This window comes from Garra rufa, chromosome 11 (assembly GCF_049309525.1).
Source record: "Garra rufa chromosome 11, GarRuf1.0, whole genome shotgun sequence".
NCBI classification, from domain to species: Eukaryota; Metazoa; Chordata; class Actinopteri; order Cypriniformes; family Cyprinidae; genus Garra; species Garra rufa.
The window spans coordinates 41,715,456-41,729,795 of NC_133371.1; the positions used below are offsets into that span (position 1 = coordinate 41,715,456).

The window sequence follows — 14,340 nt, forward strand, 5'->3', positions numbered from 1 at the left end:
AGTACGATTTTTAATGCTTTTAAAGAAATGTCTTCTGCTCATCAAGACTGCATTTACTTGATTAAAAGTACAGAAAAAACTGTAATATTGTAAAATATTATTGCAGTTGAAAATACTGGTTTTCTGTTTTGGATTTCTTTTAAGAAGTAATTAATTTCTGTGATGCAAAGCTGAATTTGTAGCATCATAACTCCAGTCTTTAGTGTCTTATTATCCTTCAGAAATAATTCTAATATGCTGATTTATTATCAATGTTGGAAACAGCTGTGCTGCTTACATTTTTTGGAACCTGTATTACTTTTTTCAGGATCTTTGATGAATAAAATGTTAAAAAGAACAGCATTTATTTAAAATAAAAATCTTTTGTAACAACATAAACAATATAAAGGATTTAAAAGTTTGTGGCCAGTCATTTTTTTAAATTAAACTTTTAATTAAACCAAGGATGGGTTAAATTGCTAAAAAGTGATAGTACAGACTTACATTGTTAGAAAAGATTTCTATTTTTCATAAATACTGTTCTTTTGAACTTTTTATTCATCAAAGAATCCTGAAAAAAGTATCACAGATTCCAAAAAAAAAATATTAAGCAGCACAACTGTTTTCAACACTGATAATAAATCAGCATATTAGAATGATTTCTGAAGGATGAAGACTGGAGTTATGATGCTGAATATTCAGCTTTGCATTAGAGGAATAAATTATATTTTAAAATTCATTGAAAAAGAAAACCACTATTTTAAATTGAAACAATATTTCACAATATTTCTGTATTTTTGATCAAATAAATTGAGCTTTGATGAGCTTAAGAGACTTCTTTAAAAAAAAAAAAAACATTAAAAATCTTAGTGATCCCAACATTTTAAGCAACAGTGTATATATATGAGATTGACCCAAAGATGTGTTTACTATTATTCATTTTGCCTTTGCCCTTGAAAATTACACCATCTATTAATATGTCATAATTTTTGCAAGTTTAGCACTTGATGTCTAATGTATCATAAAAGTCTTTGTAATAATGTAATAATAAACTAGAAAAAAAACATCTTCCATCCAAATCCTACTTGAAATGAAGTCCAACTTGGGATTTAAAAACTAAAAACAAATATAAAGATGGCTTCTGAATTTTCACGTAAGCTGCTGATTAAAGCCCCATCGTTCTCAAAAAATGGAAAAAGACATAACGATAAAAATACTGCATTGACACATGACCATATTACAGTCAAGAAGTAAGGCTGTCACTCTAAAAACCAAAACATATATTCTCAAGGCATAATGTCTCAAAACGATCTTGATCCTGTTTGAGAAGCGGTTCAAAAGTTGTATGTTTGGATTGAGGTGGGTTTCAGTGGCAGGGTGGGCTAGAGAGGCTTCCAAACATGGCACCGGCCCACAAAAGGTCCACTGACGGATCCCTAAGTCTTCGCGGCGAGGGCAGGAAATGAGGTGTGAAATGGCGGATGGGCGGCATCCTCGCTCTACCTGTCTTTCAGCTCTCTGGTCACACGTTTGGTGATGCGGCCACACAGCAGCCCCACGAGGAAGAGGATGGACACGGCCAGCGCAATCATGAACAGGATGTAGCTCTTCGAAGGTGATGTCATGACTTGCAGAGCGAGGTCCGAGAAACCTTCAGCTGGTGCCACCTGGGAAAATCACATAGTAGAACTCATTAAAAGGACTTATATTAATATTAAAAATAAGAGATAGTAAAAACAATAGTAACAAATGTAATATTATATTATCTTATATATACACAAGTTAATATTAAAAACAATAGTAACAATATTATTAACAACGATTAATTTTTAATATAGTAGTTTCTTCTTGTTGCTATTAAATTATTAATAATTAGAAAAATACATTGTTAATACCAACTATTGTTTATAATTTATCATAAATATAATAATAATAATAATAATGTCTAAATTGTAATAGATACAGTAACATTTAATATACTTTCCTTTTTCTTCTTATTTACATTAATACAAAAATGTATATTAAAATAATTAATAACAAAAAAAATTTATATAACAATTTCTTCTAATATAGAATTATTATATTGTGTATTATAATTATGAATAATGTAATAAGAAATTATTATATTAAAATATTAGGTTAATATTAAAAATAATAGTTAGAATATTAATATTGTTACTATTGTTTTTACTATTAACTTATATATACACAATTTAACAATAACAATATTGTAACAATACCAATTTTATTAACACTTTAATATAGTAATTCCTTGTTAATTAATTATACAAATAAATTGTTAATACAAAATACAAAAAAAAAAAATTTAAAATACTATAATAATAATAATGTCTAAATTGTAATAGTTACAGTAACATTTATTTAATATAATATTGTCTTTTGTCTTATTAACATAAGACTACAAAAATGTTTATCAATTAATATTATTAATAATAAATATAAAATTTATATATATTAAAAAAATAAAAAATATATTAATAATAATAATGAAGAATTTATTTTAATATAACAATTTCTTCCTGCTATTATGGCATTAGTAATAATAATAATAATAATTATTATTATTATTAAAATTATAACAACATATTGTGCTATTGTATTATTATAATTATGAATAATTTAAGAATAACAAATTCTTATATTAAAATAAATACATATTAAAATAAATACATATATACACACACATTAATACAAACATTTATAATAAAACAAGTAATATATTTTTAATAATAATAATAATAATAATAATAATAAATTTGAATGATCATTTTAAATGATAACATTTTCCTGCTATTTCAGCATTAATAATAATAATAATAATAATAATAATTATTATTATTATTATACAGATATGTATACTAACACTAATAAACTTAAATGTCTAAAATTTATTAGTAATGAATTAATAAATAACATTTAACAATAATTAACAATAATTTATTATAATATAATGTCTTGTTTTTCTAATTAAATTAATAATAATAATAATAATAATAATAATAATAATAATAATAATAACAATAATAAAGATGACTTTATTTTAATATAGTAATTTCTTCTTATTATTTTTTTTATAATAATATTAATAATTATAATTTTAATGCAAAAATGCATATTTTAGAGCTAGAGACTGGGCTTGCATGTGATAAATATATTTAAGAAAAATAATTTAGTTGACAGCTAGTTTAATGTGTTTGTGTTTACTGACCTTCGCTGCATAGCTCCACATGTCTATGCGGTCCTGTAATCTTCCCTTACATTCAGGCTGTAAACGCACCTGCTTGTCCTGCAGAGCCTCCATCAAACAGGACATTTCTGGGAAAGAATTTTAAACAGAGGGAGTCAGGAGCTCCAAATTGCAGAGTTAGAAAAACACATCATAATCACACCACCTGTCAGTCTCATAACTGTGCATTAGGCTCTAAAATAGCAAATAGTCCCTCAACCCAAGCATCATGAATTAAACAACACCAAACGGTATTTAGAATGCATTTAACTGTGAAACAGAACATTCAGTGAGAAATAAATGAGGTTTAATATGCAGCTATGTGGAGCAAGTGTGATCTCATAACATCTTTAAAAGTGTGAATGTATTGTGTAATATGCAAAAAACCCCAACAAAAACACTGACGTCTGCCTCTTCCAGGGTTGATGGCTGCACAGTGGTGTTTCAAATCCAGAGCACAGGCCGTATGCAAGACAGGATCCACAAATATGTCTGCTTTGCTTTCTTTGAGCATGTTCAACACCTCCTACACAAGGAGAACAGGATGAAATGAAAAAGCGAAATGCAGACACTAAACCTGTACATGTCAAATTAATATAGCTGTGTGTGAGTGCCACATGTAAAGGTGTTCCTTAAAGGAACACTCCACTTTTTTTGGAAATAGGCTCATTCTCATTGAGTTTTATCGTTTTGAAATCCATTCAGCTGTTTTCCTGTTCTGGCGATATCACTTTTTAGCACAGCTAAGCACAGATCATTGAATCCTATTACACCAATAGCATCCTGTTAAAAAATGACCGAGTTTCGATATTTGTCCTGTTTAAAACTTGACTCTTCTGTAGTTATATCGTGAACTAATACCAGCGGAAAATGTAAAGCTGCGATTTTCTAGGCTGATAAGATTAGGAACTACACTCGCAGCGCCTGAAATTAGTTCCCAGCTAGGTTAGCATTTTCACATGTGCTGCGTGATATTACTGCGCCTGCTTCGGCCATATTACGGCAGCAAACTTCCTTGACTTTTATTTAGCAAGGATACTTTAAATTAATCAAAAGCGATGCTAAAGGCATTTATAATATTAAAAAGATTTATATTTCAGATAAATGCTGTTCTTCTGAACTTTCTATTCATCAAAGAAAGCTGAGAAAAATTCACCTCAGCTGTTTTCAACATAATAATAATACAAAATGTTTTTTGAGCAGCAAATCAGAATATTAAAATGATTTCTGAAAGATCCTGTGACTGGAGTAATGATGCTGAAAATTCGGCTTTAATATCACAAAAATAAATTCTATTTTAAAATATATTCAAATAGAAAACAGTTATTTTAAATAGTCAAAATAGTTCAGAATTTTTATATTTTCACTGTGCTTTGGATCAAATAAATGCAGGCTTGGAGAGCAGAAGAGACTTCAAAAAAATATTTAAAAAAAAGCAGATGTGGCTTTAAAAACACTGATGGTGTTTCCATAGCAACAGATGCAGAGGAAAGCAGTGTGTAGCAGATAAAGCATGTTTAAGGATGTGTTTAGTACCGTCTTGCACTCCTCCTGTTTAATTTTCAGTAGGTTGTTCTTCAGACACTCCTCCACTTGACCCGTCTGTTCCTGCGCGGCAGCTTCCTCTGCACACAGCCGCGTGATCTAACACACACACACGTTACAAAGTGACTAAAGATACAAAATCTCCATTTTCCTCCTCAAAAGTCTGCCTCGTCTTTGTCTGTGTTCATGTGGCCTCCAGTCACCAGAATATAACCCTGAGATCATAGTCAATTTTCTTTTCTGACCCATCAAGAGACCCATTTCACACCATTTCTGCTTGATTGCTCCCTGAGAGCCTATGGCTCATGGAGATCACAAATAAAGGGCTTTTCTCAGACAGGCTGCAGGAGGAGGGTCCCTGTTCCTGTCCCACAGCATTACAAAGAAGCCGTATTCATCTGCAACACTCTCTGCAGCACAGCTATGACAAATCTTTCATTAATAATAATAATAATAATAATAATAATAATAATAATAATAATAATAATAATAATAATAATAATAATAATAATAATGGACTGTCATTTCTGTCATTCTTCAGTTTAAGGTCCCACAAAGACAGAATTCAATTAAATAAAACATTATTTAAATTACCAATTGATGAATAATTTGTTTTATTTTAGTTTTAGTCATTTTAGCCAACTTTTGCCAAAAGTTGCCAAAACTATTTTTTTAAACATTTATTGTCTTTTTTTTTTTTAAATACTTATATAGCTTTCATTTTAACAATACTATTATTTATTTTTTTAACATTTTCATTTTAGTAATTTTGTGCTTTTGTCTTCTTTTTTTTTTTTTTTTAAATACGTCTATATAGTATTAATTTGTTTTATTTTAAATTGTTTTATTTTAAATTTAATTTAATTTAAAAGTTAAAATTTGAAACTAATATTTGTATTCATTTACTTTAGCTTTATTTCAAATAAAGCTGAAATTACAATTTCTGTATGCCTTTAATTTATGAATAAAGTTAATTTATTGAATTTTAATTATTATTATTTTTGCACAACCTTTAGGTAACATTTATAATTTATGTTATTATTATTTTTTTCTTTAGTTTTTCAATTATTATTTGTATTTTTATTTTAATTACCAAAAGCAATTTTTGCATTACTCCTCATAACTAATTTGGACTGGTATTAATTAGTAACTAATAAAATAATATTTAATTAGTCTTAAATTACCAATTAATTAATAATAATACAAATTTAACATTTTTACCCAATAGTACATCTAACCAAATAATCAGCAAATTAAAATTGACATTTTAAATTTCAAAATTTAGAATTAAAATTTTAAAAAAGTACAAAAAAATTAAATTAAATTTAAAAAAGTACATTAATATTAAAAAGTGTGGGGTCAGAATTTTAAAATCTAATTAATTTATTTATTGTTTTTACAAAAACTTTTATTCAGCTAGAACACATGAAATTAAAAATGGCAATAAAGTATATTGTTACAAAAATTATATTTAATATAAATTCTGTTTTAAGCTGTTTACAACATTGATAATAATACATGTTTCTTAAGCAGCAAATCAGCATATTAGTATGATTTCTAAAGGATCATGTGACTAAAGACTGGAGAAATGACACTTCAGCTTTTCATCACAGGAATAAATTACATTTTAAAATATATTCACATAAAAAGTAGTTGTAAATTGTAATAATATTTCACAATTTTTACTGTAATTTTTGATCAATTAAATCTATCCATAATAAGCATAAGATACTTTTTTATGATTTTTGACCCCACTAAATCAATAAAAATAGCTGGCACTAAACATGTCTATTTTAAATCTAGTTCTTGTCCTGTGACATTACAGATGAATTCCTTCCATTCCCTCAAAAACAAGACTGAAATATTACTGCAGATTAGTCATTCATAAGGCATCTGGACATTTCTTCCTCGCTCAGAAAATCTCTTTAGGGACAGAGAGAAAAAACATAGGTTCTTTTCAACATCGCTTGAACGGTCTTTTAAAGCAATTCTCAGACGCCCCCTCACTCTCTCTGTACGGCTCAATATGAGTGTCCTGATATGTTTAAACAGACTGTTAGATCTCATAAAGATGCTGTGTGTTGAAGGCCATGGGCTGCGTTGCAAACACTCACAAGCTCCCTATATAGCATTTTAGGCATCATTAAAACAGTTGGCACAATCATACTGATTTATATTAGCAGTTTGGCCAGATTTCAAGTTCAAATTGCATGCATCCTTAGCAGATAATGCACTGCAAGATGTACTGCAATGAGCTGACAAACAGAATCAAGAGCCCTTGTTTCTACTCACCTCATTTCTGCAGTGAACCTGGAGCTGCGGATCGAGCCGGTAGTCGAGCGCTGACTCCTGAAGAATCACTCTGATCTGATCCTCACAGTCACCAGACAACCTCTGGAAATGAAGACAATTTTGAAGTCATTTCCACATCAAAACACTCCCACTTACATGCTAATAAAATAACTTGCACAGAAAGACCTGCATTTGTCTAGTACACAACCCTGCAGGATATATTTTAATTTTTTATTTTAATTTTAGCATTACTATTTTTTAATTATTTATTTTTTAAACATTTACATTTTAGTAATTTTGTGCTTTTGTCATTTTATTTAATTTAAATACTTCTATATAGTTTTAATTTGTTATATTTTATTAGTTTATTATTTTAAAAACATTTTAATTTGAGTAATTTCATGTGTTTTTGTAACTTACAATTTTTTTAAATATACTTCTATGTATCTTTAATTTGTTTTATTTTAGTTTTAAATAGCTTTAGTAATTTTTGCAGAACTATTTTTTAATTATTTATTTTTGAAACATTTTAAGTTGAGTAATTTTGTGCTTTTGTCATTATTTAATTTAAATACTTCTATATAGTTTTAATATGTTATATTTTATGTTCATTTATTTTAAAAGCATTTTAATTTGAGTAATTTCATGTGTTTTTGTAACTTACAATTTTTTAAATATACTTCTATATATCTTTAATTTGTTTTATTTTAGTTTTAAATAGCTTTAGTAATTTTAGCAGAACTATTTTTTTAATTATTTATTTTTTAAACCTTTTAATTTGATTAAATTTGTGCCTTTGTCATTATTTTATTTTATTTAAATACTTCTATATAGTTTTAATTTGTTATATTTTATTAGTTTATTATTTTAAAACATTTTAATTTGAGTAATTTCATGTGTTTTTGTAACTTACAATTTTTTAAATGTACTTCTATATATTTTTAATTTGTTTTATTTTAGTTTTAAATAGCTTTAGTAATTTTAGCAGAACTATTTTTTAATTATTTATTTGTTAAACATTTTAGTTTGAGTAATTTTGTGCTTTTGTCATTATTAATTTAATTTAAATACTTCTATATAGTTTTAATTTGTTATATTTTATTTGTTTAGTTATATTAAAAACATTTTAATTTTAGTAACTTCATGTGTTTTTGTAACTTTCAATATTTCAAATATACTTCTATATAGCTTTCATTTGTTTTACTTTGGTTTTAGTCATTTTAACAATTTTTTTATTTAAATGTTTTAAACATTTAAATTTTAGTAATTTTGCGCTTTTGGCATTTTTTAATTATCTTTAAACACTTCTATATAGTTTTCATTTGTTTTATTTTATATCTTTAAATATTTATATATATATAAATTAGTGGTGGGCCGTTATCGGCGTTAACGTGCTGCGTTAACGTGAAACTCTTATCGCGCGATAAAAAAAATATCGCCGTTAATCTATTCTCAAATTTGGGTTGGGAGCTGGGTCTAAACTACGCAAGCTATGATGACTTTCACCTTGATAGTTTAACGCGGATGTATACCGAAGACTATAGAATATGGTCACGCGTTTAAGTCTCCTCCGCCAAAACACAGACGGGATTGCGTCGTCCTCCATTCATAAAAACCGAATCTACTATAGCGAAATGCCACGTAAATTCGTCGTTTTTTGGATTCATAAATCAAATGTTGGTCAGTCACTTAATTCAAATCGCGATATGGACTAGTGTATGTGAAAACTGAAATGCAAAAAGACCGTTTTAATATGAATCCGATATGTTCCATTTGCCTAGCTGTATGTATGCATTGCGGAGACGAGCTTTTACTACACGCATACTGAAACACACGTGACGCTCCCGGTAATTTTTGGCATTTTCATCTCACATGAACAGATAAACTCAATCTCCCAAACTGCTGTGAGTGTCACTTTTACCGTTTCATTTGAGAAAACAAGCATCATATCATACTGTATGACACAGAAACTTCACGGCAACCTGTCAAAATAAAAGTACGGTGTAACATGTAATGGGCTGGGTAGGTGTTGACGTTAAAAAAAACACAATCTAATAGGTAGAAAAAATAATTTCATTGTTAGTTAGTTAGTAAACACAAGTACATCTAATTGAACAATTTATTTTCATCAACAAATTATCATAGAACAGCTTTATGAGCTTTATGATCCATTCTCAAAGACTTTAAGTCATTATTTAGATTAATCTAGATTAAAAAAATTAATCTATGCCCACCCCTAATATATATATAGCTTTAAATTGTGTTTTTTATTAATTTTTTATTTATTTAGTAATTTTGTGTTTTTGTATTTTCTTTAAATACTTATATTTAAATAGTTTATGCATTTTATTAATTTAAAAAACATTTTAATTTTAGTAATTGTATGTGCTTTTGTAATTGTTTTTTTTATATAATTCTATATAGCTTTAATTTGTTTTTAGTTTTAGTAATTTTAACAAAACTGTTTTAAACATTTACATTTTTTTCATAATTTTACGTGCTTTTGTCATTTTTAAATTAAAAAAAATATGCTGTTTTAAAAAAAAGTTAACATTTTTAATCTAATATTTGTATTGATTTATTTTATCTTCATTTAAAATAAAGCTAAAATTAGTATTTTTTACATATCTTTAAGTTAATTTATTGTTTAATTAAAAAAAATACATTTTTGCACAACCTTTAGGTAACATTTCTAATTTCTGTTATTATTAAGATTTTATTATTACGTTGTTTCTATTATTTATATTTATTTTATTTTAATTACCAAAAGCAATAGTTTTAATAGTTTTAGTATTAAACAATAACAGCACTGAATAATTAAGTAGTTGTGCAATAAGCAAGATAAAGTAAAGTCAGATTGTCATTATCGCAACATATGAAGTATGATAGTACAATTCTGCTATAATTCTGGGCTGACTGTACATTATCCCTTACATATTCGTTACTAATATTCAGTGACACACATACCTGGTCTGCATACTTGAGTTTGAGGCAGGATATGACTTGACCCTCCAGTTCATTGGCGTCACTGGCTTTGTTAAGTATGCTTTGACAGAACTTGGGTATATCTGCTTTACAAGCCTTCCTCAACACTGGATTCAATCTGTAGTCTGAAAAACACCAAGACAGCCAAGAAATTAAAACTCCAGCATTACAGATGAAGTTGAAAAAAAAAAAATGGGACCAATAAATGTTAGATTCAAGGCCAGGAGGTAAAGACAGAAACTAGCCATAAAACAACCAAAAGAAAAGTTCGAACTAACTATAGTTTAGTGGAAAAGAAAGCATTTACTGGTGCAGATGTGTTTGGTCATCACCTGTGTTCTGCGTAATTTGTCTCTTGGTGATCGTCTGCTTACACTTGGGATCCATTAGCTCACTGTTCTTGTTTAGTTTTAGGCACTGCAGTACATTCTTAGCATCCGACTCGGTGCAAAAACGCTTATCCAAGAGCAAATAGGTTGAGAAAGAAAAAGAAAAGGAGAGAATGACTTAACTACAGACTGGACAGATCAATGGGAAACATATGAAAGCTTACAGACTCTTCGGAGAGCAAGTAAGTAGTCTATGACTTGCACATAAGGCAATGTCTGTACTCAAGGGCAAAATAGTGATAGCTAATGGACTGGTCATTTTGGCAAATGAACCAGCAATTTTGTGATTATGAGGCCTTAGCTTTTACCGCTACAACAAACCACTGCTCTTTAGTTATTTAATGTGGCATAAAACTGATAAATGTAAAAATATTCCTTTTTAAAACTATGCTGCTGCTCAAAAGTTTAGGTTGGTAAAATGTGTTTTTTGCACGCCAATGCAAAAAAAAAAAAAACAGTAAAACTTTAATATTCATAAATATTATAAGAATTCAAAATTTAAAGTAGTTAAAGTTACAATAGTTAAAATTGTAATTTATTTCTGTGATGACAAAGCAAATTTTTCAGCATCATTACTCCAGTCTTTAGTGTCATATGATCCTTTAGAAATGTTGTTTCTGCTGTTCAATATTTTGTCAAAACTGTGATATACTTTAAGTATTCTTTGATGTACTTTTTTTTTCTTTTTCTTTTGTACAAAAGAACAGTAATTATTTGAAAAAAGTAAAAAAAAAAGAAGTATTTTCTCTCATTTTCTGTGTCCTTGCTTATTTTAAGTATTAACAAAACAATTTAAAAACATTTTTTTAACATTTTAATTTTAGTAAATAATTCTATTAATTTGTTTTATTTTATTTTATTTTTAGTAATTTTATTTGTGTTATGCATAGTTTTAGTAATGTGTGCTTTTTCAGTATTCTTAGATTAATTGAAAGTCCAAAAGAACAGTATTTTTTTTAAGTAAAAAAAGTATTTTCATTTTTTAATAGTTTTTAAATAATTCTATATTCTATATTCTTTAAAGTGTTTTATTTTAGTTAATTTTAACAAAACATTTATTATTTAAAAAAAATATAATTTTAGCAATTTTATGTGCTTTTGTAATTTTTTTTTTTACAAAATTTAGTAACATGCAATTTTTAGTATTCTTTAATTAATCGAAAATGCAAAAGAACAGTATTTATTTGAAAAATCTATTTGATGTATTATGTATTATATATGTATTAACAAAACAAATTATTTATTTATTTTTTAAACATTTTAATTTTAGTAATTATGTGTTTTTGTCATTAAAAATGATACGATTAATTGGTTTTATTTTCGTTCTAGTAATTTAATTCTTTTGTCATTTTTAACATTTGTAAAAAATACTCCTATAAAGCTTCAATTTGATTTATTTTAGTTTTAGTTACATGTGCATTTTTTCCAGTAAGCTTTGATTAATCGAAACTCGAAAGTACACAAGAATAGTGTTTATTTGAAAAAAAAAAAGGTGTACTTTTTCTTATTTTTTTAAACTTTATAATTTCACTTTTTTAAATACTTCTATATAGCTTTAATATATTTGCTTTAATATATTTCCTATATTTGCATTTTTCCAGTTTTCCTTGATTAGCCCAATCTAAAGTACAAAAGAACAGCATTTATTTGAAAAAAAAAAAAAAAAAAATCAATTTTAATCAATTTTAAGCATCCTTGCTGATTATAAGTATTAATTTCCTTCAAAATATATATCCTACTCACCTCAACTTTTGATCAGTAATGTATTTGTTCATTCAATACTATTTCGCTCAAAGACAAGGTTATGTGGTTGAAATGTTTAACACTCTTTTCCAAATCAGGTCTGATCAATCAGCCGCTCCACTCTGGCTCTAGATTGATCTTATTGAGTTTAAGTTAATTAAAACATGGGGGTTAAGCTATTACTATTGATCTTCGGCAATACAGAGTACGTTTTTAACCATCAGATTGCTCCGTTTGACAGGAAAGCTTTAGGAAATGTCAGGATACGACCGAAAGTTAGTTACCTGCTAAAACAACTCACCTTGATCATTTGCTTGCACACTCTCATGAGTTGATAGTCCAGCTCCGGATCCATCATTTCAGTTTCCTGAAGCTTGAAAATCTTCTGATGACACACCTGGGACAACTGCTTCTTGTTCTCTTTGAGACACTCAATGATCTGAGAAGAAGAGGACAGATATAGACAAGAAAAGAAGGGGTGATGAAGGTGTTCTCCAATAGTAAGTTAATAGAGCTCTATTCTATAATGCTTCAGCATTTTAATTTTTTCACTTATGCTGTCAAGTTGCGGTTAGCCAAGGTTTCTTTTGTATAGTTGTTGGGGCACATGATTAAATGCATTTTTAAAATAATAATCACTAAATGAATACTATAAACTGACAGCTCTACACATTTCATAGGTGGTAGTTAAAGCTGGAATTGTGTTAAAGGTAGGAAAATTATACAGTTTCATGTAGGTCAGGGGGCATGATTAAACAAATTAACATATTATTGCATTAATAATATATATTTTTAAGCAAACCTAAGCTACATACTAAGTTACATGACTAAACAGGACCCTCCCAGGTTGCTGACTACTGAATAAGTATAAGTATAATTATGTAAACGTGTGATCGTATGTTAATGTGCTCACGGTTGTGTCAACATGATTTATGGCAGAATCATTTTTTTATAGCTAGGTTTTTAATGGACTGGGTGGGAAAGTTACACACTGAAAATGTATTTCCATACAAAGCAAGGAAAATCCTACTTTGTACAACATGTATTTGGTATTTTGAATGTGTGCAAATACATGCCTCAAACCACCTGGCTTTGTATAACATACAACAATCCTACTTTGTAGAATATGTATTTTGTGTTTTGCATGTGTGGTTTAAACCATCTGGCTGTAATGTAGGGTTTTCCACAGGATTTCCACATTTGACCAATACATTTCCATGAGTTTTTCTCAGTCTTTTAATGATCCCTCAGTAAGTGTTTAATTACTTTACAGAGACTGATTCCATTTGTACAGTATTTTATGTACTTAATTTTAACCAATACCTTATTTTAATTTAAGAATTAAATTTAATTCATTATTTTTTTATTAAATAAAAAAAAATATTTAAAATAAATTCTAAATTTAAATTAATTAAAATCAAGGGGAAAAAGATGACATGAAATTATTTCAAATAAGACAAAATCTTTAAAATGAGCAGATACAAATATAAATGTAAGCTGACATTTCTTAATTCTAATTCTTAATTCTATCATTTTATTTCTGAAACCATGTACATGTGGGAATGAAATGAATAATAATTTCTAGTTGTCACATTATAATATATATATATAAATAAATATATATATATATATATATATATATATATATATATATATATGACCCTGGACCACAAAACCAGTCATAAGGTTAAATTTTACAAAACTGAGTTGTATACATCACATGAAAGCTCAATAAATAAGCTTTCTATTAATTTATGGTTTGTTAGGATAGGACAATATTTGGCCGAGATACATCTATTTGAAAATCTGGAATCTGAGGGTGCAAAAAAATCTAAATACTGAGAAAATCACCTTTAAAGTTCTCCAAATTAAGTTCTTAACAATGCATATTACTAATCAAAAATTACATTTTGATATATTTATAGTATGAATTTAAAAAAAAAAATCTTCATGGAACATGATCTTTACTTAATTTCCTAATGATTTTTGGCATAAAAGAAAAATCATTAATTTTGACCCATACAATGTATTTTTGGCTATTGCTACAAATATACCTGTGCTACTTAAGACTGGTTTTGTGGTCCAGGGTCACATATATATACACATATACATATACATATACATATATATATATATATATATATATATATATATATATAT

At 27.5% G+C, this 14,340-nt stretch overlaps 1 protein-coding gene across 1 annotated transcript in view; it reads right to left on the reverse strand.

The window, feature by feature from the left end:
- Window positions 1-1,121: 1,121 nt before the first annotated feature.
- Window positions 1,122-14,340, reverse strand: part of glg1b (golgi glycoprotein 1b) — a 34,228-nt gene continuing 21,009 nt past the window's right edge. The window contains exons 8-15 of the mRNA XM_073850218.1: window positions 12,482-12,672; window positions 10,381-10,504; window positions 10,031-10,173; window positions 7,064-7,165; window positions 4,763-4,870; window positions 3,632-3,752; window positions 3,209-3,315; window positions 1,122-1,646 (exon numbers count right to left, since the gene is read on the reverse strand). Coding sequence (XP_073706319.1) covers window positions 1,479-1,646; window positions 3,209-3,315; window positions 3,632-3,752; window positions 4,763-4,870; window positions 7,064-7,165; window positions 10,031-10,173; window positions 10,381-10,504; window positions 12,482-12,672 — 1,064 coding nt within the window. The 3' untranslated portion in view covers window positions 1,122-1,478. The remainder of the gene's footprint in view (window positions 1,647-3,208; window positions 3,316-3,631; window positions 3,753-4,762; window positions 4,871-7,063; window positions 7,166-10,030; window positions 10,174-10,380; window positions 10,505-12,481; window positions 12,673-14,340) is intronic.